The 27034-nt window shown below is 34.0% G+C and overlaps 3 protein-coding genes across 3 annotated transcripts in view; 2 read left to right on the top strand and 1 right to left on the bottom strand.

Moving 5' to 3' along the window:
* The window catches only part of LOC137407202 (extracellular matrix protein 3-like), a 98869-nt gene that overhangs the window by 45895 nt on the left and 25940 nt on the right, over window positions 1-27034 (bottom strand). The window contains exons 8-18 of the mRNA XM_068093804.1: window positions 26152-26273; window positions 24547-24737; window positions 24182-24346; window positions 23165-23304; window positions 21506-21683; window positions 21159-21356; window positions 20774-20962; window positions 18594-18725; window positions 17957-18129; window positions 12816-13152; window positions 12337-12560 (exon numbers count right to left, since the gene is read on the bottom strand). Coding sequence (XP_067949905.1) covers window positions 12337-12560; window positions 12816-13152; window positions 17957-18129; window positions 18594-18725; window positions 20774-20962; window positions 21159-21356; window positions 21506-21683; window positions 23165-23304; window positions 24182-24346; window positions 24547-24737; window positions 26152-26273 — 2049 coding nt within the window. The remainder of the gene's footprint in view (window positions 1-12336; window positions 12561-12815; window positions 13153-17956; window positions 18130-18593; window positions 18726-20773; window positions 20963-21158; window positions 21357-21505; window positions 21684-23164; window positions 23305-24181; window positions 24347-24546; window positions 24738-26151; window positions 26274-27034) is intronic.
* Window positions 133-4397, top strand: LOC137405643 (uncharacterized). The gene is made up of 4 exons (XM_068091969.1): window positions 133-236; window positions 2079-2161; window positions 2781-2875; window positions 3688-4397. Exons 1-4 carry the CDS (start codon window positions 185-187, stop codon window positions 3887-3889), a joined length of 432 nt encoding a protein of 143 aa, XP_067948070.1. The 5' UTR covers window positions 133-184; the 3' UTR covers window positions 3890-4397.
* Window positions 7198-11940, top strand: LOC137405644 (uncharacterized). Its single transcript, XM_068091970.1, has 4 exons — window positions 7198-7241; window positions 8605-8684; window positions 9471-9586; window positions 11572-11940. Exons 2-4 carry the CDS (start codon window positions 8679-8681, stop codon window positions 11840-11842), a joined length of 393 nt encoding a protein of 130 aa, XP_067948071.1. The 5' UTR covers window positions 7198-7241; window positions 8605-8678; the 3' UTR covers window positions 11843-11940.

Raw genomic sequence — 27034 nt, 5'->3', positions numbered from 1 at the left:
AAGGACATAATAAGAGTTGACTACATTGGAAAGCTCAAAGAAAATAACGGAAATAATGAAGAGAGATTATAGATAGAGTGCATGAGATAGGATCACCTATAATAGTGAGACACTCAAATATCCTGCATTTGATACATAACAAGCCATTCAGTCAGTTGGGTAAGCCGTGGCCTGAAGGATAATTATGAAGTTGCATTTGCTCTTACTTCTCTTGCTTTCGGCACCCGATATAGCAGGTACATATACTATAACTCTCTTTCAGTTTCTTTGGAATAATTCTGTATAAGCAAATATGTGTGAGACTGAATCAACTTTTAACTTTTTTGATAGAGATTTTTCACCACGCATTGCCAATATAAACTCCATTTTTATAACTTGTATATATTATTTTATGAGTATGTTAGAGAGCTCTTTAGCGAACCTAACTATCAACTGTCTGGCTAATGGTTTAGTTTTACCTGATATGGCACTTTGTTTGATTCAATAAAATACATTCTTTTCAAAAATTGTTGAAAATTGGTAAATTGTTAGTATTAATATTTGAGAAATAAACACTAGCCCAAAAAAATGAAGAACAACTGCCTAAATTCCACAACAATACCAAGTCATAGTGCTAAGAATAAAGTTAAGTGTATTGGTGAGGCGTCGAGATCAGGGCCAGCTGCCCAGCCGATCTTATGACTGACGCAACAACCGGCCAAGCCTCATCATCGCAGCAAAAAAGTCGGTCATATGTGAGCCAGCTCGGCGCACCATGCTGAGTAACAAAAAACCGGCAAGGCAAGACCACAGAAAGGGACCGCATAAGAGGCAACTTAAGCTTACTGCGTGAGCTGGCTGTATAAGGAGCCTGATGAGAAGGAAACGGGAAATAGCAGCAGTCTCCTTGCATATTGTTATTTGTATGCGCACACATTGACTTCATGTATTTGTATATATATACATGTATATACAGCGTAAATATATATTCCCATTGTTGAAACAATGTGAATACAAGTATTAAAAATATATATTAAGTATAAAATTATATATATACATGTATATATAAAATATAAAATAAATATAATATATATAAAATAATAATATATTAATGATATAATACATGATAGAAAAATATACCTATTATCCCTAATAATATAGAATAGTAGTGAAAACAATGAGGAAATTAATATATTAGTTGTGTTATATTTAATAATATGCTTGTAATATTATTAGGCCTATGTTATTCATAAAATATAAATAAGTATGTCCTGAGCTCTGTAGCTGAACCTCAGATGGGGCTGCAGGCAATGTGTTACAAGATCTGTTTTATGATGTCATATGTTATGAGAGAAGGAAGTTTGTTCATGAAAACAGCACTAGGCTTTTGAGTCACTCTCCCATTGTAGTGAGCTTCTGAGACAAAATAACATTCGTTTTGAATATTATATACTAAAATATTAAGATGTAGTCTATATATAAACGTCAATGTTTGTCTGTATGATTGTCTGTATGTTGGTGTGTCTGTCCGTGTGTCTAGTTATAGACATAAAGTTTTAGGAATAAAAAATCCACCGCACAGCTCAAAACTTCTAGTTCTGTAGACAGGCAATTATACAATACACTACGCTGTTCAACTAACCGTACTATTGAATAATTTGGACTCATACTTATTACACACGCTAAACGTTCACGGCTTCACGCTCAAAACTGCAGCTAGCGTTATGGTTGAAGCCATATCAGAAGAAAAATGCGTTCCCGTATGCAAAGAAAAATGCTTAAACTCACAAGGCCAACAAGACTGTTGCAATCCGTATAGATCTGCAGTAGGCGCTGCAGCCGGTACAGTATGAATTACACATAAATGGGCACAGTACACAAGAATAAACAAACACCTTTATTTAAAAGTTAGAAGGGTAAATGTTGTATATGTTGATCAAAAATAAATTTTCTTTGCAAAAAATTTTTATTAACCGTGCACCGCAGGGCACTCATCTAGTTAATATATATGGAAGCAATTGTGTTTTTAAGCAGTGCGTACTAGATTAGGAAATAGAAATTTAAGCTTTATCTAAAACCCTTTGCTTACGTTGTTGAAGGTGCTCTAAACTGCTACTACTGCAAATCTGAAGTTTATGGAGAAGATTGCTGGAATGATGGTGCAGTAGCTAACTCTTCAAAGGTAAAAAAAATTCTTTACAAAATAGATGAAACAACTTAATACTTATTAATACGGCTCATATTTTAATTGATCAATTCCTTGTTATTACTATTATTACTTGAGGCATTAATCGCTACTACTGTCTGCTTAGTTGACAGCTATAGGCGGCATAGTTTACTTTCCCTTACATTAGATATTGGTTAATTAAACTTTGATTGTATATTTTTTATTACTTGCAAAGTATTTCAAGTTCTACCTTTTCTACTTTTAATTTTACTTCTTTAATAAAGTTTTTGTACTGTATCTTGTAATTTATTTAGTCAAAACAAATATTTGCTAAATTTTGCGTTGTATGTCGAAATTGTTGTAGGCCTATGTAAAGGTGGCATAGGTCGAGGTTTGACTGTGTTTAACAAAGCATGCTATAAGTGACGGTTCCATTTTATTTTAATATTTATTTGTTTGTTTATTTATATATTTAATTGTATGGCGAAGAAATTTCCTTTTTCTTTATTTCAGTTTAAAATTTGAATAATTTTGTCTGGTGACATAAAGGCATAATTACTGTATTACACTTTAAAAGCATGCTTGTTGAGATCGATTATATTTTATTGAGCAATGTACATGTATTTTACTGCAGGTAATAAATGAACCTTGTGATTCGCCAGAGAATACAGAAGTCTTTTGCTATATTCAAAGAAGGATGATCGGCAATACGGACCTCTTCATTTCAAGGTAAGCAAATAATTACTGTCTTGCAGAACCGTTACCACCAGCAGTTCTATAGTCTAAAAACAAAAGTCTAAAAACAGAAAAACCTGGCATTCCATGATCAGATGCAGATCTCTCCCACTTATAAAATAAACTAAAAAGTAAAAACTGCAGGTTACACATTATGTTGTGCTTATACAAAAATGTGGTTTTATCATCAGAATTTCAAAAGCTAACTTTTTGCGAATGTTTAGTTTCCAGTTACATTATTTAGTCTATGAGCAGTCACTGACCTGATGATGAAACTGCACAATATGTTTAATCTGTCTACAGAAAGCAGTGAAGTCACAAAAAACTATGTAGTCACATTGTGACCAAAATGTGAGCACAATGAAAGATTTCTTATTACAGAAAGTTTGTCCTTTTTTATATTTTATTTAATTTTTTTACTTGATATTTATATTTTAACATTTGCTTGAATTTACGTAAAAAACAAAATATAGCATTTCATTGTTATCTTAAAAAGAATAAATTCGTTAATATGAGTAAATCAATAACTTTCATTAGAAAATTCATCATTTTTCAAATGATCAATTTTATCAAGAGCTGGCTTATAATTATGCTCCTGTATTTTAGTAAATTTTAGTATTTTAGTATTTTATAGTAAAGCAAATAATTAAAAGATTTTTTTATCTCGTAAAGCTTCAAAACCTATTTTTTGAATTTTAGGTTTGTGGTATTAGTTTTTAAATAATTTAAACGGAGTCGCCGCAGCTATCTGAGCACGAATACTTTTATTAAAAAAAGGCTTAAACGAATATTCCTTTTGCTTGCAGATTTTGTGGGAAAGACATGGGTTTCGAGTTAGGATGTACAACAGGAAATTCTTCAGAGACTCTAGTAGAGACCTGTGTGTGCAACACCGATCTCTGTAACCTGGCTCCTCGGTCTACTAGAGTGTCATGGCCATTTCTGTTCAGCATACAAGGAGCCTTTTTAGCTTATCGGTGTGCTAAGCAGCTATCAGCTCTACAGTAGCACTTGCTATTAACTACACCCATGAGCTTATGGTATCAGCTGGTCAGTGGGTATGTCCAGAATCTCAACAGCATCTGGAGAATGCACAACTTAGGAACTCAAACAGTGCTTTTCAAAGAGCTAAAAAATAGCTTTTGTTACCAGATAAAATTTAGCTTGATCTTAAACAGTTGATTGCTTGTAAAATATTTAGTGTAGTGTGTTCCTGCTACAGCAACTCTATTCATTGTGCTTTCCCAGTTTTTCCTTTCCTGCACAACTACTTTAAAAATAGTATAGATATTGTAAAAGTATATGCCAATTGAGAGAAAAGGTTTAATATATTAAATTGTATTATACATTGTTTTAGACTTTATTATATTCTTCCAAATATTATTACATTAAATTATATTATATTATAGATGTTAAGAATATTATAGCTGTTAAGAGGAGGCCAGAAAAGCTACTTAAAGATCTGTTTTCCAACAAAGAGATGGAGTAGCCATTACGGGCAAATATACTAAATAATCAAAATCATAAATTTCTTTTACTTTTGCAAAGCATTGTGGGCATCCTTCATTCACAGAAAAAATAAGTAACCTCACATACAATAAGTATTTTTCTCTATCTGTTATACCAATATTTCTTCAGTTTATTCCAAGTATCTTAGATCTAGAGGTCTCGCCTGACAAATAGTGTTGTAATTGACCATATTAAAAACCAACATGTGCTGATCTGCAACATGCAAACAGTATCACACTCATCTACAGAAATATCCATAGAAGTTTTATCTTAGCCTCTCGGTTGGTATACGTGCTATTAATGAAGGAAGACGTAAAGAATGTTAAAATTGAAAGGTAAATTTTACTCAGCTTTTACAAAGTTTACAGAGAACATTCTGCATGCGTGTAAGTGCTGTCATCACTGTAACCTGCCAAAATTCTTGTTAAAAGTGATAAAAGTGGAACTGGTGGAAATACCAAAAATCTATTAAACTGATACTTCTATAATTAAATAGAGTGGTGCAAAGAATGAGTTTTCAAAGCAAGCCCAGGATGGGAGGCATTGCAGAAGTTTCCAGAGCCTCCCAGTTGATGCCCATGTTTGTATGCATGAGTTATCAATGTTGTTATCAATGCACATCATCAGCATATGCAGCCAATTTCTTGGATAAAACATAAATATTATTTCTGAATCATATCCTGCCAAGCATCGCATCGCGCCAAACAACACTGATCAAATACGCTATAGTTATGGCTGCCATATCTCTGTAGGTACCCTCGTCATCGGATTTATGCCAAACAAACATTTTCCAGATACAAACACAAAAAATTACTGTGCGCAAGGATTGCCGTGGTGTATAAGCTTCAGTTGAATGACAAACATATAAAGTCATAAAGCATGGTGCATCCCAATTTTTTCTACACGTGTCAGCTTAGTAGAACCTTTGCTCAGCAACCAATTATAATTCAAAATTTGTAATGAGAGGCAGAATATAATAATCATCAACGATTTAATCTTTTTATAAAAGCCAGGTATCCACAATAGTTTTTCAGTGTTGTTAGGATCTCATAACATAATTTACCACTCAGCTGTATCATTTACCAACAGATGCCAGTCTTGTGATTAGCCAGCGCATCGAGTTATAGAGCGTCAGTCACTATTGGCATAGAAGGTCAATAGGTCATGCAATGCTAGATATCAGCACAACGGTCACACCTACTAGTATAGGATGTACTGTCGGAATAATTAACATGTGAACTACTTATATAAAACTTTATAAGTATTCCCTATTTCATTTCAAGGAATGTGCGCTGTTTAATGAGCTAGAAATTAAATGATATTTTACTGCAATAACCGTCTTTAGCAGAACAGTAAAATAGGAAAAACTTCGCACTGCTGTGGATTGTGCAGTTTAGGTGACTAAGGAAAAAGGCATACAAGCAGCTTACAAAAACAAATCTAGTCAAAGCTTTGTGTTTCTGGAACCAAATGGCCATAATGCTTTTCCAAAAAAGGTCATCTAAGGAAACATTGCCAACAAATTAATTTTTTGTACTTGTTTTTAGCAATCGTCCCATCAGGCCTAAATTAATTTTAACTAAGCATTAATAAATAAAATGCATCAGAGTATACTTGTTTATACTATGTCAAAATGCCTACATCTTCTTGCCAACATATTAAAAAAGATGCAAAGCAGTTGTTATGTAAAACATGTTGCAGGATTATACAGATAACACAAACATGTTTTGGAAACCAATACAGTCACATTATTTGATCACAGAATAATTCAAAGGGATTAAAAGGCATCTTCACTAGTTTCCATATACTGATTAGTTTACTGTATATAAAAGCAGCTCCAAATAACAGTTATTGTGATTACAATGATGACAAACGTTTCCTACCATTTAGGTTAATTCACTTATATTGATGATTTATAGAATTTTAGTTCCAAAATGAGCAATTACAAAGCTATTCTGACAAAAAAATATGTATTAAGTTAATTCTGTATTATGTCTGCATACAGCTCAGTAAAAGGTTTTGACATTCCTAGCAGAACATCGTTTTATAATTGGTAAAAAAGTGACTTGCTCACTCATAAAAAACTTTTTGTTAGTATAAAACTATCATAGAAGGGCTAGTTAGTAATGACTTGTGGTCATGGTTCTATGATATGAAGTGGAAGCAACTCCAAATTCATTAGAAACCTTGGAAACGCAGTGCATGTTGAGCCGCACTGGATTATCAAATGAGTGATAGTCATACATAATATGTACGCACTTTACATTTACATAGAAATATATTCTAATGGAGTAGTCATAAATAGATATGCCAAGTATACATAAAGGTAGTAACAGCATAGTAATGACATTTCGATGTCTGTGTAATATTCTATTGTATGTGACAAAGAATGGTATAAACATCACAGAAGAAACTGCCAAATTCTGCCATTTTATTATGCCTATCTCTTACCTATTGTTTATCAATTTTGTGCTAAAGTTGGAAAAACACTGGTAAACTGGCAAACTACACTAGAGAAAGTTGGTAAAATGTTCATCGATCTCTATTAAGCTTGTGGCTCGAGATTAAGTGAAGAGCATTTTAAACCAACTTTTGTCATATTAAGTATTAGACTTAATAGAATATTAACTCTTTTGCAGCGTACAAGACCCTTTCATATATGAACGATAGCGATTAACACAGACTACTGTGTCTGTCGCCAAACAATACCTTAGCTCAGGAAGAATTAATATTCATGAGCCTATATGGCTGCAACAGGAAATATCTAGTCAGGTATCTTCATTTGATCATCATATGTCTAATATGAAGAGCGTTCAACTGCTAGTTATAAAGCTTGTGTTGGTGTGTAGTGGTAAGTATTTAAGATTATTTCTGTTTTTTATATAAACACTCTTCTTATTAGTGGCATATATATGGTTTATGTAAATAAAAACTTACCTAAGATTCTCCTTCAACCAAAACTGCCACAATCCCTTAAGCAGAGGTTGCTTTTCAAATAGCAAATCAACTATGCTGTTCACTATGGTTACACTATTTTCATATCTATTGGCTCAATAAAAAAATTGCAAACAGTTTTGAGTTTATTTGCATTTTTTCTTCAAAATGATGGCATTTCGAAGGCGTTGGCTATATAGCGCATATTTGTTAATTTTGTGGCGTAACCTAGCTTACAATTGACCCCAAAAACAACGCTAGCTTGTGATAAAATCGCGCTTTTTTGAGCTCATTTTTCTTGGCGTTCAGCCTACTTAACATCCTGTAACAAGCTGCAAGCAAGGTTAAATAGCTTATCTACCTTTCGGAAAAGACTGAGATTATTTTGAAGGCTGAATTCAAAGAATAATGGGTTTTAAGACACCCATCTCGATAGAGTCATTTAGATTATTTAGACGTTCTAGATCGGACTAAACATCCCCAACTCCTGTCCCTAAAAACCTAGGTTGCATCACATATTTATGGGCGGGGCTTGTTGTGCCGATTGCGACACCGATATTGAATAGCTGTAAAAAAGGCTTCAAAAACAAAAATGACTTTGAAAGTTAGTGGACATATTTTTATTTTGAGTACAAAATCGGAATCAGCGTGTCTGATTTACCTGTTGAACAAACAATTGAAGCTGTTCGTAGCAGTTATGGCTCAACGCTTTTTAAATAATACTAATGTTTTTATACTTGTCAAACAAGCCTACAGCTGAGAATTCAAATGAAATGCTGCATGTTATATTAATCAACACATGTATACTCATCTCATTTTTTATAAGTACGAAATAAATTTTTTGTTTAATTAATTTTGAGCAGCAAGCATTAAAATCATGGCATGAACATAGTCTCATAAACGCACACAGTAAACTTTTGTTTATTTTATTATGAGTAGAAATTGTTAAAACGCAAATAGGGAATGTATTCGAATGTAACTTTGTTTTTAATTGATCAAAATTTAATTAAAATTCAATTTTGTTTTTAATTGATGCCTTTTAGCTCTAACAATTTATGTTCCCTAAGCATGTACATATGTTTTACAATTGACAAGGCATTATTGTTTTTATCTGTATAAGTTTACAACAGAAATATCTTTGTAAACACATTTGAAAGCTTTTGACTATTGGTAACTTTTAAAATAATTTTTCAAGTTTAAAGCAAACCAGTCAAATCTCACACAATTTCTCACACCAATCTCACATATCTACATATTTATTGTACATATCCATTATATAGCGGCCAATGTAAGTGCACTGACTTGCTACACTTGCTATGATGAGGGTTGGGACAGCAACCACTGTTGGAATGATATGAAGGTAAGATAAAACAAACGAGCAAGATGTTATATTTATATTGCAAATTGTTGAGAGACAGAAGTATGTAGCATCTTTTAGTTGAACAAAATTGTTTTTTTATCAAAAATAGCCAGACAAAATGGTTGAGACACACGATCAGCAGTGCATAGTTTTCAGCTTTACACTTGAATAACTTTCAAGGTTTTACAGATTCCCAAAACTATTTATATATATTCTCATTCCTTATACTGCTAATAATCTAATGAGTTTAATTTTATCATTTTCAAGTCAAGTTTGGCACCAATTAAGGGAAAATTTCTAAAAGCGTATCAATTGTTGCTGTTTTAAGATTAAAAACTTCTTTGATCAAAACTTCCTAATATTTTTTTAGATGTTTGAACAAATCTTTTTAATACAGCGGCTCAAAAAATTTTTAATGGGAGTCAGAAAATCAGTTTTCGCATTTGGCCGGCTAATCCTCCAGCAAGTAGCTTTTAGAAACCCTCTTAAAACTTGAGTTACAATAAAAAATTTTCACCAAATGGAGACAAAATTAATATATGTTTCTTTGAAACCAGATTAAGATTCCTCTAAAGTCTAAGCATCCCATTGATATATTAACATTCCATAGTAGTTGGATGAGAGACAACAAATACGTTGAGATAACACAATTGGTCTAAATAAACTTATTAAAGAATTGTGTCCCAACTATTTTGTCCGGTGCTGTACGTATACAAAAAGGTGAAGCTGGTTTTACTGATTTTCCTCTTCAACTTAACTGCCCTATAGGTTTTTTAATCTCACCAGGATACAAACTTGGAGTGTGACAATTCAACAAGCTCAGAGGAAGAAGATATGGGGGATGCTTGTCTTTTAATGATAAGTATCAGTCAAGTGGACAAACCAAAGTTATTTATCTCAAGGTTAAAGCATAAGCTGCATTATTCTACAGAATGAGTAGCAAAAAATATAAACAATTCTAATATTCCATATAATTTCTTTTGTGAATTTGTACCAATTACAAAATGGCATATTGAAGCAGTACCTGTTATGCATTGCCACAGTTGCTCAGGCAATAGTTTGCCGTTCTGTATAAGTAACAACTGAGCAGTTTTCGTAAATATATAAAATCTCAGATTTTCATTCTAACAGTGGCATTCTATTTAAACATCACAGCAGCATCGCTATATGGCTTATAATGCTAATAAAAAATACTATAAATATTACAAACAAATACAGCTTTGCAAAAAAGGTTTGTCCAATGCAATCAGTAGCAAGATACACTCTAAAGTTAGTAGCACTATTTTTCTCCAATAAACTTTATAACAAAAATTGGCGTAACTACTCGTAGACATCCATGTTGAATAAAATTAATAATTGGTGAAGTGGCAAAAGTACTCAGAATGGTTTTTTGTAAAGTGCTTGATGCTGTCACGCTTACTGTAGTCATAATTGTAAAGTGCTTGATGCTATCACGCTTACTGTAGTCATAATTGTAAAGTGCTTGATGCTGTCACGCTTACTGTAGTCATAATTGTAAAGTGCTTGATGCTATCACGCTTACTGTAGTCATAATTGTAAAGTGCTTGATGCTGTCACGCTTACTGTAGTCATAATTGTAAAGTGCTTGATGCTGTCATGCTTACTGTAGTCATAATTGTAAAGTGCTTGATGTTGTCACACTTACTGTAGTCATAATTGTAAAGTGCTTGATGCTGTCACACTTACTGTAGTCATAATTGTAAAATGCCTGATGCTGTCACACTTACTGTAGTCATAATTGTAAAGTGCCTGATGCTGTCACACTTACTGTAGTCATAATTGTAAAGTGCCTGATGCTGTCACGTTTACTGTAGTCATAATTGTAAAGTGCTTGATGCTGTCACACTTACTGTAGTCATAAGTGTAAAGTGCCTGATGCTGTCACACTTACTGTAGTCATAATTGTAAAGTGCTTGATGCTGTCACACTTACTGTAGTCATAATTGTAAAGTGCCTGATGCTGTCACACTTACTGTAGTCATAATTGTAAAGTTCCTGATGCTGTCACGCTTACTGTAGTCATAATTGTAAAGTGCTTGATGCTGTCACACTTACTGTGGTCATAATTGCTTTTGTTTTTTTTTCACTAAACAATCATTATTCACATAATCGTCTGCTTGACAAATTTTTTTGTTTGAGCATTTTTTAAATTGGAATTTTATCCTTTACATGTATCCAGTATTGCGGTAGTGGTACTGGTACACGATACCCGGTACCACTACTGCAAGTACCAGTGGGTACTGGTTACACGGTACCGGATACCCATTGATACTTGCACCAACGGATACTGCTACCGTCTAATGACGGCAGCAGTAACATTGGTGCAAGACTTCATAGAGGGTATTGCAGAGATTCCAATAGCTTCTCTGGTGGTATCCATGCTTACATGCATACGGAAAATGTGATAGGTCTAAAGAAAAGATTACAGTGCTAGCTGTTTTTCTACAACTTACTTTTTTAAAGTTTTTCAGGATGCAGAAAACTAGCTGAAATTTTTTTCAAGTAGTTTTTGCCATCTTGGTGAAGTTCTACCAAAAGCTGTAGAGTTAAAATCAATTGCTTAGCGAATGTTCAGATAAGGTTTAGTGTTAATGGAATTCTGGACAATTTTTGGCAAATATCCTTTTTTAACAGATATCACTGAGCCAGGTAATAATTTGGCATTGGAAGTATTCCCTTGTAAGTTGGAGCAGAAGCCTGTTTTGGTTTTCCATGCAAGTCTACGCAATTAAAAAATTGGCATATTAAAATATCTCGGATTTTCACAGCGTTTAAAACTTCATAAGCCTGACTAGCAAAGACATTGTATCCACACAATTTTAAAGTATTCTACAATTTCAAATATTATTTATGATATATTCTACAGGGAATGCGCAAGGGCCTCAGTGATCCTGCCACCAGCTTGTACAGCCAACAATGTCGAAGGAAGGGCTGAGATTCAGTGTCTATGCTTTACTGATCTTTGTAACGACTTTATGTCTATGGACAACATAACAACATCTACTGTAACAACACACTCTGTAGATGCTAGTTCAAGTATGAATGGTACAAGCACCAACTGTGGACAGGACTTAAGCGGTATATACGTAGAACAGTTACTTGTGTTAGTGATTGGGCTGCGAAAGCTGATGTCATAGAGAGGATGTTGTATGCTCAATACAATTTGACTATCGATACCAATAAAAAATAAATGTAATTTCGTTATAACATTTCATAAGTCTATGCTATATGCTTGCTGCATAAAATATTTATAACTGATTAGTGTGCTTCTATCAAATAAATCAACAAATCGATCAAATGATTTTCAGCTTCATTGTAATTGCAAGTAAACAGAGTCATTAGGGATTGTCTTAACCTGTATACCAGAAGTATTTATAAAAAACACCCAAAATAAGGTCGGCAGAGCCCAAATGGAATTTCTACATCTAGCATGTTCGCATTTCAAATATTTTCAGAACACAGCTTTGTAGCGTGTTTCCTGTGTTCTGCATTATTATTGTGATAACTTGGCAAGGGCTGTCTAAAATCTGGTCGTATGAACCTCACTATTAATAAAACAAAGACAAACTAACAGATTGACTTTAGGTTGAAAATAACAAAATTTATAATTTCCTCTTTATCACTGACTGACCTTGAACTTTAGAAGATCCGGAGGCTCATCTCTATCAATTACATTAAGGATGGGGAGGTCTATAGTTAGGAGTCGTCCCTCCTCTACGACAAAGTCATTAACAAAGATTCGAGGTTTCTCATCATTAACTACTGATATCTCTACAGGAAAGGTCAAGCCCTGGTTGTCCTTGTTGATGCCATCTGAGCACGTGATATGCACGGAATCTCCTGACGGCTCCACACCTGGAGGTCAAACCGATAAGTACTCGTGTGTTTACGGCAGAGTAAATAACTAACATGTCCCAATGTCGTCAACGTTCAGCATGCTCAACTCTCATTTACTGAAAAAAACTATCTACAGAAGTTTTTATAAATTAAGACTGGCATTAGTAATTTTCTTATAAAGTTTTCCATTGATTGTGGTTTTTACATGATTCCAAAAGCAAAATTGATACTCACTTCGGCTCAAATCATTTGTTTAGGTAAATAAAATCATACCTTCATGAATACTCTGCCGGTAGTTGAGATGACCCTTATTTAAATCAAGTAAGCTAAATGCGCTGATTGGCTGTCCGGAACGGGAATACTCTGAGCCGACAGCTGGAGAAGACAATTCTAAATATCCATATTGAGGTTGAATGTCAATGCTACAGACGACATCATCGGAGGCACTGTCCACATCGATGATGTTGATGTGACTGGGCATTATCACAGCCACCCTGCCTTCCATCACATAGAATGTCGAACCAAGAGAAACAACTGGAGGGTTGTTATCAACTGGCAAGATTGTAACCTGTAAAAGAACTGACAATTTTATACCTTTTTCCATAAATTTCTATTATTGAGCAAAACAACAGCTGCCACAAGTTTCTTTGGCCCATCTGCGTTGCTTCATTGGCAGCATCTTGGTTTTGTCATCAAATAATTAGCCGATAAATTTAAATTTGCAAGAACCTATTACAGATGAGTAGATGTTGATGGGATGCCACAATTTATTAATAATTAAATTGGATTAAAATTATCAAATGTAAATATGCTGTTTTTGTAGTTTCTAATTATTCTTTCAAAATATGAATTTGTGCAAAAACTTAGTGGTTTTTCTTGCTTTTTATAAAGCACTTATATGCATGCAGTAATAATAATATAAGCATATCTATATACAGTCATACCTGCCTCAGCATACGAGAACATCCAGATACGAAAAAATTTGGAGATACGATATATGAGCCAGCTCTTTATGCAGCCACTAAGCGGACAAGTATGCTAGAGGCCACTTTCAAAACCAGGATTAATCGGTCTTTTTTGTCGAATCAATTTGAAAAATATTTAAAAAAGGTTAGCTAAAAGTTATAGTGAACATGAGGCAAAAAGTACCAAGCTAAAAAACGATACTACAAGAATTAGGACGAAGACAAAATTAAAGTTAATTTTGGTAAAAGATTACAACATAGCTTTAAGTGTTTTTAGTAAGATAAATTCATTTAAAGGTTGACTTGCAACAAAATTCACAATACAGTTATTTGGTATCAAAAGATTCACCATGTCTTACTCTGTTGTGTTGTAGGTGCCACATATGTGGAAATGTGAATACAAGCTCTTAAAAGCTCAAAAACGAAAAGCTGTCGTAGATTGGAATCTCTTTATTTCTCTGACGTAGTCATGAAATTTGGTTATCGTCTAGTCACGCGATGTTCTCCAGTGAATTGAAAGGGCAATAAAAAGCTCAATATAAAACATATCGTAGCATTAGTTTATGACAAACACTTTGGGTTTTACCGAAGACCCCGTATCAAATATAGATGCTCGCTACTTTACAGTTTTGTTTCGGTTTGGTCTAATCGGCAAGTCGTAATCTGATCATGTGACCCAATACTTCGCAAATAATTTCTGCAGCACTTTTTGATTATTACAAATGACCAACAGGCCCGTCATGATTATCAGACAATGATATGTAGTCCTTCAAGCTAAGGCTAAAAAATTAAATGATTTTTTACAGTAAGTTATAAGATATCCCTGCTAAATGTGACAGCATAAAAATGACAATAAAACAGACGCATAAGAACAATAGACATGATTTTATTGAATGCGTGAAGTATATTTGTGAAATATTTTGACGAATAAGGTTGCATGAAAGTGTAAACAGAAACCATCTAACACAGCTACGTCACGTTTGAACCGTTTTGGAAAGAGAATCCAAACTACAGCAGTCTCGTGTGGCTGCGATTAACTGTTCGTTTTTGAGCTTTTAAGAGCTTGTAATCACATTCCCACATATTTTGCACCTACAACACAACAGAGTAAGACATGGTGAATCTTTTCATATCAAATAACGGTAATGTGAATTTTGTTGCAAGTCAACCTTGAAGTTAAATTCAAAGTGTATGTTATGCCATGTAGCGTTACAGAAGTCTAGTGTACCGAGCGCATTGCTGTCAAGCAATGCGCTCCTGCCTTACACCGCTGTTAACCACTGTGTCTGTCTTAAAGGTGGAAACTCCATACAGTATTGCACGCCATGGTAGGTTTTAGATACCGCTAGATAGGTATGTGTTACTTTGTGAGCCTAAATCGTGAATTACAATCATTAAAAACACGTTTTTCCATCGTAATATCCTGTTTGTACGTAGGTGGTTTTCTCATATGGGAAAGAATTAATTTGTATTTAGTTATTTTATATAGGAAATAGTACACAAATGCTCGGCACTCCACGCGAAATAAAACAATTACTCAATGAATTTGAGTAAATCACCTAGTAAGCCAGTAAAGGTAGAGTACCTTTATTAAAACAATTGCTGTGTTTGCAGGTGGCTTAATAATCGTAACTGTCAACTGCGCTAGGTAATGACCCCAAAAGCTTCAAACATGATTATTTTGATGGGTATAATGGATGTGAATCCAATTATTAAAACCCTGGTTATTATAGTGTAGTGGATCACATCGTTTGTCTGTTAAGCAGGAGGGTTTGAGATCAAATCGTCTGTGATGTAGGTTTTTTATTTCTAGATTTTAATTGCTATAACTGGTCAGACGACAAACTTAGAAACTTATAAATATAGATGGCTTTGAGATTTGAAACAATTGACATACGAGCTTGATGTGTTAGGGGACTGAGCATAACTGCATATTGTTACCAGTTATTAATTTTAATGAAAGATGACAGTAGCTATAATATCGTCATTCTTCTATTCCTAATCTACCTGTGTATATAAATCTCAAAGTTTGTCGTCTGCCGCCATTCGGTGCTTGTACAGAAATAGTGATTAAAATCTCGCAATAAAAAATCTGTAGCGCAGCAGATTTGATCTCGGAACCTCCCGTTCACAAGGCAACAAGTTAACCTATCAAGCTACAAGGGATGCAACATATTCATTGAAGAATATGAGTCATTATCTGGGTTAAAATACGCATAGCAACTCCGCGTTACTCGCAATGTCACTAAAGCTTGCTCACGCGGTTCTTATTACTAAGTTTAGCAATATGGATACGAGCTTGGTCAAAGTAGCCAATGGCAACTGCATTACCTGTCACTGTTTAGAAACTGTTTAATAACTGCAACGCCGGGCATCCGGCTAGTATATAGAGTGCACCCTCGAGATACGATTACCCTGATATACGATTTTTTCACCTTACGAAGTCAAACATTGTGATATCTTCACCTCGCTATACGAATTTTATTTCACCATACGAATTTGAGAAAACTTTCGCCCGAGTTAAAATTTGGCCGTCGGTGTGCTCATAACACACGTCGAAATAAAAAAGACACCAAAATATAGTTTGCCGAAAACATTCTTAGAACATTTAGAAGAGACACATGATCGACTTTTCTCATATCCGCGTGGAATATTTCGTGTAAAATGCAAAAGCGAGAGCAAATATTCATTTGTAGCATTATTATAGCTTTTACTATAAACTTTTAAGTCAGCATACGTATATAACTACAAGTATCTACATTTAATTCGTTATCTATGGAATCTGAGACCAAATACAAATGTTACAAAACGAAGGAAACATGATTTCTATGTCGACAAAGTTGGATATCGTAAATAAGAAGAAGGGGCCCGTATTATCAACATTGTCAAGGAATATGATCGCAACCAATCAGCATTTGCAATTATTATTAAAACAAGAACTCCATTAAAGCAAGCACAAGAAAGAGCTTCCGACTGAAGATTTGAATGAGCTAGGTCATGCACGCGATCAGCATTCAAAAGGAGCAACCATTTAGTAAAGGCGAGGATGTAGAAGATACAGAAAACCCCACATTCGCAGAAATATTTCAAGTGTTTAATTTATGATGGGGACTGGTACATGAAAACAATGCATGTATAATATATATTATTTATCTCTTGTGTGGCATGTTTTTTATATTTTATTCATTTTATTTGTTTCCTTTTGACTTTATGTTTTATTTTTTTGTTTAACCATGTCTTTGCATATAGGCTTGTTATCTTCTACGTGAATACAATTCATCGTATGTATGTAACTCATACAACTAGCTACTCAGGATAGTTGACGCATCCACATTACTTTCTGAAACTTGCTAAAGCCCTGTCCCCCTAGGGTATAAATACGTACAAACTTTGTATGTATGGTTACATTGATTCTTGTGCACATTTCATACAAGACAAACTACTGTACCACATTTTCTGGATCCTTTTACAAGTGCTAGCTAGCAATTTTCTGCATTGCACTATCAATTTTTTCGTAGAAAAAGTAGAAAAATTGGACAGGAATGGACAACTTCTTTTAGCCAGCTAAAAATTCCAATTCATCAAGTTATAAATTTATTTTCAAGTGTACAGCACCATAATTAGCATTGCTATGTTTTTGCCTCATCTCTGCTTTACACGCTACATGTACCAGCTAAAGCCACGCTACTCCAAAGGTATGTACGTCCTGTATAGAAAATAAAATTTTCTATTTTTTTCGGTAGCCATTAAATGGTCAAGTGTGCGAGAGGCCGCTTTCTATAACTGCATTACTCGGCCTTATTGATTTAGGTTGAAAAAGGTTTCAAACAGATAGGCTAAAGTTTATAGTGAAAGTGAAGATAGGAACTGCTGAAGGATAAAGTTTCGTGATAAAAAGTTGAAATTCAGTAAAATAGTTCAAACTACATACTAAAACTTAGTTTTAAGTGTAGGTTTAGCAAGCTAAACTTACTTGAAGTGAATTCAAAGTTTATGTTATGCGTACCTTTTGAAGGCAAGAACTCCTTACCGTATGTACTGCATTTGGTACACACATTATAATTTTGCGTTTTATTGCAGATCATAACCATTAAAATACACTAAATACAATACAGTTACTGTAGGTAACTATAATTACTAAAGTTACCATACTATTTTGTTGCTAATTGTCAATATGTACCCATTTTTATGAAAAAATTGACAATTTTTACCAGGGGGTGTTTGCATTGTATAATCACAATGGTCTCTATACTCCTACATACGATTTTTTACCATACGATGCCAACCCTGGAACGAATTAACATCGTATCTCAAGGGTGCACTGTATATAAAACAATATGCAAACTGTCATGGCGGCTATTGAGAAAACAGCCAATCAGGAGTTATTAGCATAACTAACTGTACCTGCACTATAATACTTGGACTAAGCTTCTGCACAACTAATTGTACCTGCACTATAATACTTGGGCTAAGCTTCTGGTTGATGAGAAGTTGCCCACTGGTGATACTGATGTTGAATGTGTCATATAGAGCCTCAGCACCAATCTCTTGCTGGGTTGCTCTATAAGATACCCTCTGTTCATTCAAGTCCTCTAATGAGAATTCCTCTGGCGAAACAACCCCTAGAAAAAGGTTTACAGTAGGCGATAGTATCTTGAATATCAGCAATTTTTCAAGCTATCATACAAACAGCTCTTCTTGAACATGTAAATTGAGTACACTTACTTAAATAAAACAATGGTAATTAGCCAAAAATGTGGTAATAACAAGTCTATTGTGAGCCTTGAGCTTTATGGGAACAACATTAAACAAATCTTGAGGTGTTTACACTGCAGTTATGGCAGGTCAATATTGAAAGTTTTTGTATGTGTAAGTTTACTCTTAGTAACTACTAGAAGGGTTAGAATGTTAAGGCTAGTGTTATTTTCAGTATCATTCTGGTATCCTCCATTTTAAAGCTAGCGCTAATTGTTTATAAAACTGCAATCTTAATGCGTTATGACATGTTGACCAAGTAGTTTGTTTACTTTGGCTGCGTACAGCGTTGAAAACAGACTGATTGTACTGGATATATTGTTAATACTACCTCTGATTGGTTGCAGAAAGAGTGTGAAACCAATATCATCAGACACCCCTGATTTTGGCAGCGCAGAGGGCAGAAGTTGAGTAGTAGAGCCTTCTTCCACTGTGAGTGGGTAGACCAAGCTGTCACCTTCCCCTGTGGGTAGCTCAGTAATGTTTAAACAGGTCAATACAACAGTACAGTGCAATAGTACAGTACAATTAGTACGATTAGTACAATAGTACATTTGAACCCCTATAATGTAAACCTTTTACATTAATTCCACTGAATGTAAAGAATTTATGTAAAGTTGTTGCTTTGTATCACGTAAGAAATTATATATAACGCAAAGCGTCAAGTCGATGAAAGTTCTCAAATTATATTTAAATATTGAGAGTCTCATAGTTAACCTTGAAAATATCATTTTCTCTTTTGCTGCACTTTAGCGAGAAAACGACGTATAGAGGTATCTCTATTATATATACTAGTACCCTGGTAGTCTAGTGTACTGTGAGAGATTGTGATGTGTGCTGATAAAGTACAGAGAATAAGTAGCTGTATAACATGTAGAGGTATCTCTATTATATATACTAGTACCCTGGTAGTCTAGTGTACTGTGAGAGATTGTCATGTGTGCTGATAAAGCATAGAGATTAAGTAGCTGTATAACATATAGAGGTATCTCTATTATATCTACTAGTACTCTCAGTCTAGTGTGCTGTGAGAGATCATCAGGTGTGCTGATAAAGCATATAGATTAAGTAGCTCCACAATTATTCAAAAATACCCAAAGGCAGTTTATTGGTACAGTCGTTAGAGTGTCAGTCTATCAATCTGAATGTCACGAATTTCATGAATCGGAGTCTCACTGATATCAATCTTTTGCCCGAACTTCTAATCTTGGTTTAGAAAACCAGACTGACAGACACTACTCTAACAATTGTCAACATATGTTTTTGTTTCATAAAGTTTAATCTTAAACAATATTTTTATTTTTCCCTGCGACACAGACCTTGTTGTTTAAAAAAAAAGTGAAAAAAATTAATTGAAATTGAAAGTGCGCGTTCTTTTTACCTTAATGTAAAATTACTGTAATCATGGACCATAAACCCAATGAAGGTGATAATAAATAAAGAGAAAAGCTGTCGATACAGACCAATAATACCAATAATAGTTACTATACAGTCATTAAACTCACAAGTTCAGTTTTGAAAGGTCATTTTGAAAGACCAAAGAGTTGATTTTGGGACAATTTTAGAATAGATTAGGCTATTTATATTTACTATACTGTTCATATAATGTAAAAGTTCTGTAACATAAACGTTCTCAAAACAGAGTACAGTCATACCTCATCATACAAATGCCCCAACATACGACAAACTCGAGATATGAGCCGATTTTCTAGCAATTTTGTTCCTTGAGATACGATTAATCCTTGAGACATGAGCATATGAGCTGATTCTCATTGGCCACTATATGGCCAAGTATTTTAAATTGATTTGAGGTCTTTTTTCTCAAATCAACTTGAAATAGTTTTTAAAAGGTTGGCTACAAGTTATAGTGAATGAGAGGCAAAAAGGGCCAAACTGAAAACAGATAATAAAAAATTTATAAGACAAAATTAGAGTAAGTTTAGTAAAAGATTAAAACTTAGATTCAATTGCGTGTTTAGTGAGCTAAATTCATTGAAGTTAGATTCATAGCTTATGTTTTGTTAAGTAGGGTCACAAAAGTCTATTGTACCGAATGCGTTGCTGTCAAGTATCTCTCAGACCGCTGTTAGCCTTTACGTCTGTCTCAAAAGTAAGAACTTACAGTCGTGGACATGGTAATGTTACATTTTATTGCAGATTTTAGCGGCTAAGTAGGTATTTGTTACTTTGTTAGCGTAGGTACTGAATTACAGCAATTAAAAACCTGTTTTCCCCATAATGTCCTGTTTTATGTGGTCTTTTCATAGTATGGTAGCGGATTTCTTTGTATTTAATTATTTTATATAGTAAATAGTGTCTTGAGACAGGAGTAAATTGACATATGAGCTCAGTACCAGAACACATTAGGCTAGTATGTATAATAGATAAAAGTAATAGGGTAAAGCTAATAGGAATAGTGAAGCTAATAGATGAACACTGCAGAGATAAGATGATCTATGATGATCAACTGATAAGAGATGAAATGTCAGGCCTAATAGCATGCCTACAAACCATAAGTGGGAAATCCACTATCAGTAGCAAGAATGTTGACTCTCATATGCGCTGCAATGTGATGCACACCATCCGACACATCTAAGACTATTGTGTCTGTTAAAGAGTCACTATCTTCTGATGAGTAGACAACTCCGCCATTAGATATGTCTTGCTTGGTAAACTTGCTTCCTTGCACAGCCTCGATACCTATGAAATGAGCCATACAAGCTGTCTAAGTACTTAGCTTCAAGAAGTAATCAGATGTAATTCAAATAAATCTAGTTTTAGATCTTAAGAAACGTTTCGCGAGAACAAAAGCAGTCATCATACAGAAATGACAAATTTTGTAGTTGTAAGTCAATATTGAAATAGTTCAAGGAAATTTTTCCAAAATCTTGCTGACCTTGCAATCTGAGCTGTCCACTCCTTGGGGGTCTTTGGACAGTGAAAGTCAACGATTCATCGCTAGTGTCAGCGTCAACAGCATCGAGATTACTTGGCATGATTATAACATATCCATTCTGAAAGACTTGCACCGGTTTGACAGTCACCTCTGGAGGCTGGTTGTTGACAGGCTGTACAAACACTGTTAACTCATTGCCTGTGGTGAATATTAAGAACGAAGGATAGCTTTGTTGCCCTTTCTTTTCACAAGCTTTACCCTAACATGAACATACAATATCAGAAGAAGGTCTAGCCAATAACCGAGCAATGTGCAGACTAGTCAAGTTTAAAATTGATATAAAGTACCTCGTTCTACATTTCCACTGGCATCCTGCACCTCCAGTACAATTTTTATCATCCTTGGTGTCAGACCAATCTCATTACTGACAGGTTTATATGATATCTTGCCTTGAGAGATTTCAGCTTGAGTAAACATATTCACCTGGATGTCTGGTCTTTCGGTGTAGACAAGTCCTCCTGGCACCTGCAAACAGGTTACATCGTTAGCATGTAACGAAAAACATCATTTTTTTTATGATTACAATACCAATAAAAGTTATACAGACATATGTACATACATACAGATGTACATACATACATATGTATGTATATACATACATGTACATGTACTTGTATGTACATATACATATGTACATTTTTGTTTGTTGGTATGCTTTATTTCATCAATAATATATGAATATATACAAAAGATAATGAAAACTAGACGAGCATCCAGAGAAGGTGCTGATGAGGCCATGCGCGTGATCGCAAAAGCTAATATTTAGCGCGAACCTAGGTGGCAGATTACAGACAAAAATTAATTAAGCATTATAGTTAAAAAAATTATCTCAATAGCCATGCCCTTAAGCTCCTCTTAAAACCTGACGTGTTTTGTATACTGCGAATAGAAATATGTAGAGTGTTCCATAAAACAGCTTCTTAAATATAATAAAGATAAATTGTTCTCTTGTGACCAGCAGCGGAAGATGATTTAGGTAGAGGTAAGTTGAATTTAGAATTTCGAGTGAAATAGAGCTGTGAGGGATGAGAATATGATGAGTAAAAAGATATATGAGCTCTAAGCAAAGTTCGAAATTTAAACTACTGACTAACATTCAAAATGTTGCATTTTTTAAATAGATCCCAGTCGAGAAATAAAAAGGTTTCTTGTTAATAATGCGAACTATTCTTTTTTGATAAATAAATAACTTTTTAAGATAAATTAATGGAGCATGCCCCAGGCTTCAATACAATATGAAGTTTTTTAATTGATCAATGAGATATAAAGTAAAATTAGAATATTTTGTGGTAAATGAAAAGATAATCGGTACAATGGGCCAGTAAGTGGACATAATTGTTTTATTAAGCTTTCTTTATGTAATTTCCAGTTTAAATTGTTGTCAATAGTTATTCCGAGAAATTTAACACTGTCTGTTTTCTTAATTGTATCACCATCTAAAAACAGAAAATTTTAATTTAATTTAAAATTGTTCTGATGTTCTTTAGAATAATGTAATTTGTCTTCTTAATGTTATTAGTTAATTTGTTTTGTTGACACCATCTTGTAAGTTCTATCAAATCAGTGTTTATAAGGTTAATGTCATCTTTTAAGTTTTTTGATTTGTAAAATAAGCTATTATCATCAGCATACAATATAGGCGTTCAGAATTTTTGGTTAAAGCATAAGTCGTTAATATATATTAAAAATAGCGTTGGACCTAAAATTGAACCCTGTAGTACTCCATACGTTATATTGCTAAAATTTGAATAAGTAGAATTTATCAATATAGTTTGGGAGCGATCTGTAGGTACATACACCTAGGTATGTTCATACTTATGTGTATGTACATACCTTCATGAATACGTACATACGTACATCGCTGACAATAGAATACGCTATTGAGTTTGAATCAAAGATTGTATTAATTACGGTTGTACCCCATTAGGTCAGCTTTCATCTTTTACCTGGCTGTCAGAATCCGACGTGATAGATGTAACCGTATATATAATCGATCGCTCATTACTGCTGTCATCAATAAATAGTAAAACATTTTCTGTGATAGGAGTTGTCTGTCCTTCAGCCACTATAAGATGAAACCCAGCATCTGCAAGAAAAACAGAACTAATGTTCTCATAAGATATATTGGTAAGCTAAAAAATTATTAGTGTAGGTGCGCTAATGTCAGAAAGTCTTAGGTGAAACTTTGTGAAAATTGGTTTAGGAATTTATGCCTGTGCCATGTTCAACTTTTTTTTATTTTCTGCCATTTATCAAAAATATATGTTGAGGAAAGCTGTTACCTTTTTGATTGTTTCTTTTTGTTGTCTAGTTTACACTAACTTCTATTTGCTATTAATAACAGTCTTATATTAATAAGACAATTTCAATAAGGCATCTCTTTTTAGCCAACCACATATTATTCCGTTTACATATTTTATTGAATCATTTATTTTTTTGCATTTATTTATCTGTTTTTGACGACTTATAAATCTATGACCTAAAATACTTTTGCACCTTTTCAAGGGTGTCTTTTTTGTATAGGTATGTGCACTATTATCAGTTTTCAACAAAAAAGAAAACATCTGCTTTTATGCAAAATATTTCACAACCACCTTATCTAGGTAAAGATAATCTCAAACCCACATTGACTATAGCTATCGTAATGACATGCGTACACTTTTCAAGCAAACTCTCAAACAAGGTCTTGTTACTGAGTTAGACGAAATTTGTGAATATTAATTAAATAAACTATAGTGGTCACTGATTTTTTACTATTTGCACAACATGGCAGCAAAACCTTGTTAATACAATATATTAGTTTTATTGACAAAAATAGCAGGTAAAAAATCTTAGCTCTAAAAATATTTTGACTTGTAAAGAAACAACCAGAATCTATAAATGGAAGTATTAGATAAACTACTTGTTACAGATAATTTGCCTAAACTTGTCAATAGTTTAAATAAAGCACCGTTGTACACTACCTGGTGAGGGAGTAGGAGGGAGGATATCACGCTTCAACACCTTAACTTCAAATGTTAAGGTTGGTGAGATATTGGGAGGTGAGCTCTCATCCCTTAATTGCAGTCTGAGTCTGTCAGTGGTCGGCAGACCAGCAGAAGTACCAGTGTGCTTGTAATGAAGATAGCCTTACAAAAACATTAATTACTATATTTGCTGATACCAATCATGCTTTAAAGTTATATAGCTTTCTTCGGAGACAGATGGATAAAACTACACTCAACAAATTTAAGTTATCTACACATGGCATTGGGTAAACAACTCTGGTCTTTGTAATAAGATTCATTTTCATATTTAAAGTACATTGACTTGCGAATTATTATCTTACCATTGTCGATATCGGTTTGAGTCCAGCTGGAAACTTGCTTTTCCCACAATTGTCCAATATTCGTCCAACCTCTCAGATCATCCGGAGTTTTCCGATGAAGAACCAGAACTCCTATGGAAGAATAAGGTTGCTCCAAAGTGAATGTTATTAAAGCATCTTCAGTGTCCTCGTCAACAGCTCTAAAATCAAATCTGTTGGTGGTAGCAAAGACATGACAGCACTGAAACAAAAACCTCTAAGCTATGTACCATTTTAACATTTTGTACAATTTTGCATGCGCATTAGACAAATAGCTATTATTATGCGTAACTCTTCAATTCATATGGCATGTTGTCAACAAAGATTGAAAATACGATTCCAAGCTTAACAACAAGCAAATCAGTCTAATGGCTAGAATTATTGTTACACGCACGTATCATAACAGTCGCTTGTTTTCCCTGCAAGTCGCATAAACAACTTCAACAAATTGCTAGTACTACTAGTGCAGCTTACTGGTTGTCTTGATAAGGAGTAAGACGTATTATTCAACTACTTTATAAATTATTTACCTACTACTAATATTCATTCTAACAATCATAATTTTGACAAGATGTAATATATGGTACAGCATAGCATCTTTTGGTTGGGTGCGATCTACTAGTTAGCTTGTGACCTTATGTTGTGCACAAGCCTTATATATAGCATACTACATAGTACGCTGGCGGTCCATGCGCTGTAAGAGATCGCCATATGTAATAACTATGTGCACAGCTGTTCTTAGATAAGGAAAAGTGGTGAGAGATTATAATCTGTAGTAACTATGTACACAATTATCCTTAGATAAGGAAAAGTGGTGAGAGATTATAATGTGTAATAACTATGTGCACAATTATTCTTAGATAAGGAAAAGTGGTGAGAGATTATAATGTGTAATAACTATGTGCACAATTATTCTTAGATAAGGAAAAGTGGTGAGAAATTATAATACGTAATAACTATGTGCACAGCTGTTCTTAGATAAGGAAAAGTGGTGAGAGATTATAACCTGTAGTAACTATGTGCACAATTATTCGTAGATAAGGAAAAGTGGTGAGAGATTATAATGTGTAATAACTATGTGCACAATTATTCTTAGATAAGGAAAAGTGGTGAGAGATTATAATGTGTAATAGCTATGTGCACAATTATTCTTAGATAAGGAAAAGTGGTGAGAGATTATAATGCGTAATAACTATGTGCACAGCTATTCTTAAATAAGGAAAAGTGGTGAGAGATTATAATGCGTAATAACTATGTGCACAGCTATTCTTAAATAAGGAAAAGTGGTGAGAGATTATCATGTGTAATAACTATGTGCACAATTATTCTTAGATAAGGAAAAGTGGTGAGAGATTATCATGGGTAATAACTATGTGCACAATTATTCTTAGGTGTGGAAAGGTTGTGCAGTGGACCAGATGTTAGTAAGCTTGGAATCTGAATATCCGTGTTCGACTCCTGTGACATGCAATATTTTTCCTAACGCTGGTAGCGTGGCTTAGAGCAGACGAACGCAAATGGCTCTTATTATAGTAAAGATTGTGTTGATCAGCAAAGGGTCAGACAAAACTCAAGGTCAAGTGGTACCTGAGATGGATAGAGGTGATTTGATAGGTCATTCCTTCAAAGAGCCTGAGACCGGTGTTGACTTGCAGCACCGGAGCAGTGTCATCAACAGGGAAAATGGTTATTGGGAAAAGGAACTCAATCTGTAATGAGATTACTTGGTTAGCTGTCTGCTGATGGCAGAGACAAAAATATCTAATATAACTAAAATAAACATTCTGAAAATCTAGTTTAGTTATAAGAATGATTAAAAAACTTGACATTAGATAAGTTATATCTAAGTAGATACAATGAAAAACAAAAAGTCAAGGCTGAAGAAGTTGGTGGACAAAAGGCTAAACAGTGTGTTATTCGATGATGGCATAAAATAAACGTTTAAATAGAATTTAAGGACAACTGCAAATTTTATTCTTAGTACCCACATTTATGCATATTCGATGGATAAGATTTTGTCAAAAATTTGAAGCATTTCATAGTTTTGTCATGAACTAATGCACAAACAAAAAGATCATGCATGTCCAGCGCTTTCAGGTTCTATTACTTTCACCAGTAAACACTTCATTTATAAATATGCTGGTTCAGATAAATAATAAATCAATGATGACATCGCATGATGAATCATCTTATTGTAGAGTGAGTACAAACAAGTCGTCTCTCTCTCAACTAGCTAAATAAAATTGTGGTAAACCAGAGTGACTTATATTTATGCTAGAAATATGATTAGTCTCACAGAGCCAATGAAGTGAACAATAACATTTTTACTAAATATGACTACCTATAGCTTTTGCTTTTGCTAAAGAAAATCTCACAAATCATTTTGTGTAAGATAATTATGCGCATAAGATAATAAGTTTCTTATATTTAGTACCCTTAAAAAACCTAATCATCTGTTTAGAATTAATTA

The sequence above is a fragment of the Watersipora subatra genome, chromosome 10, assembly GCF_963576615.1.
Source record: "Watersipora subatra chromosome 10, tzWatSuba1.1, whole genome shotgun sequence".
NCBI lineage: Eukaryota > Metazoa > Bryozoa > Gymnolaemata > Cheilostomatida > Watersiporidae > Watersipora > Watersipora subatra.
The sequence above is the reverse complement of the archived record's forward strand: the minus strand, read 5'-3'. Positions and strand labels throughout refer to the sequence as shown.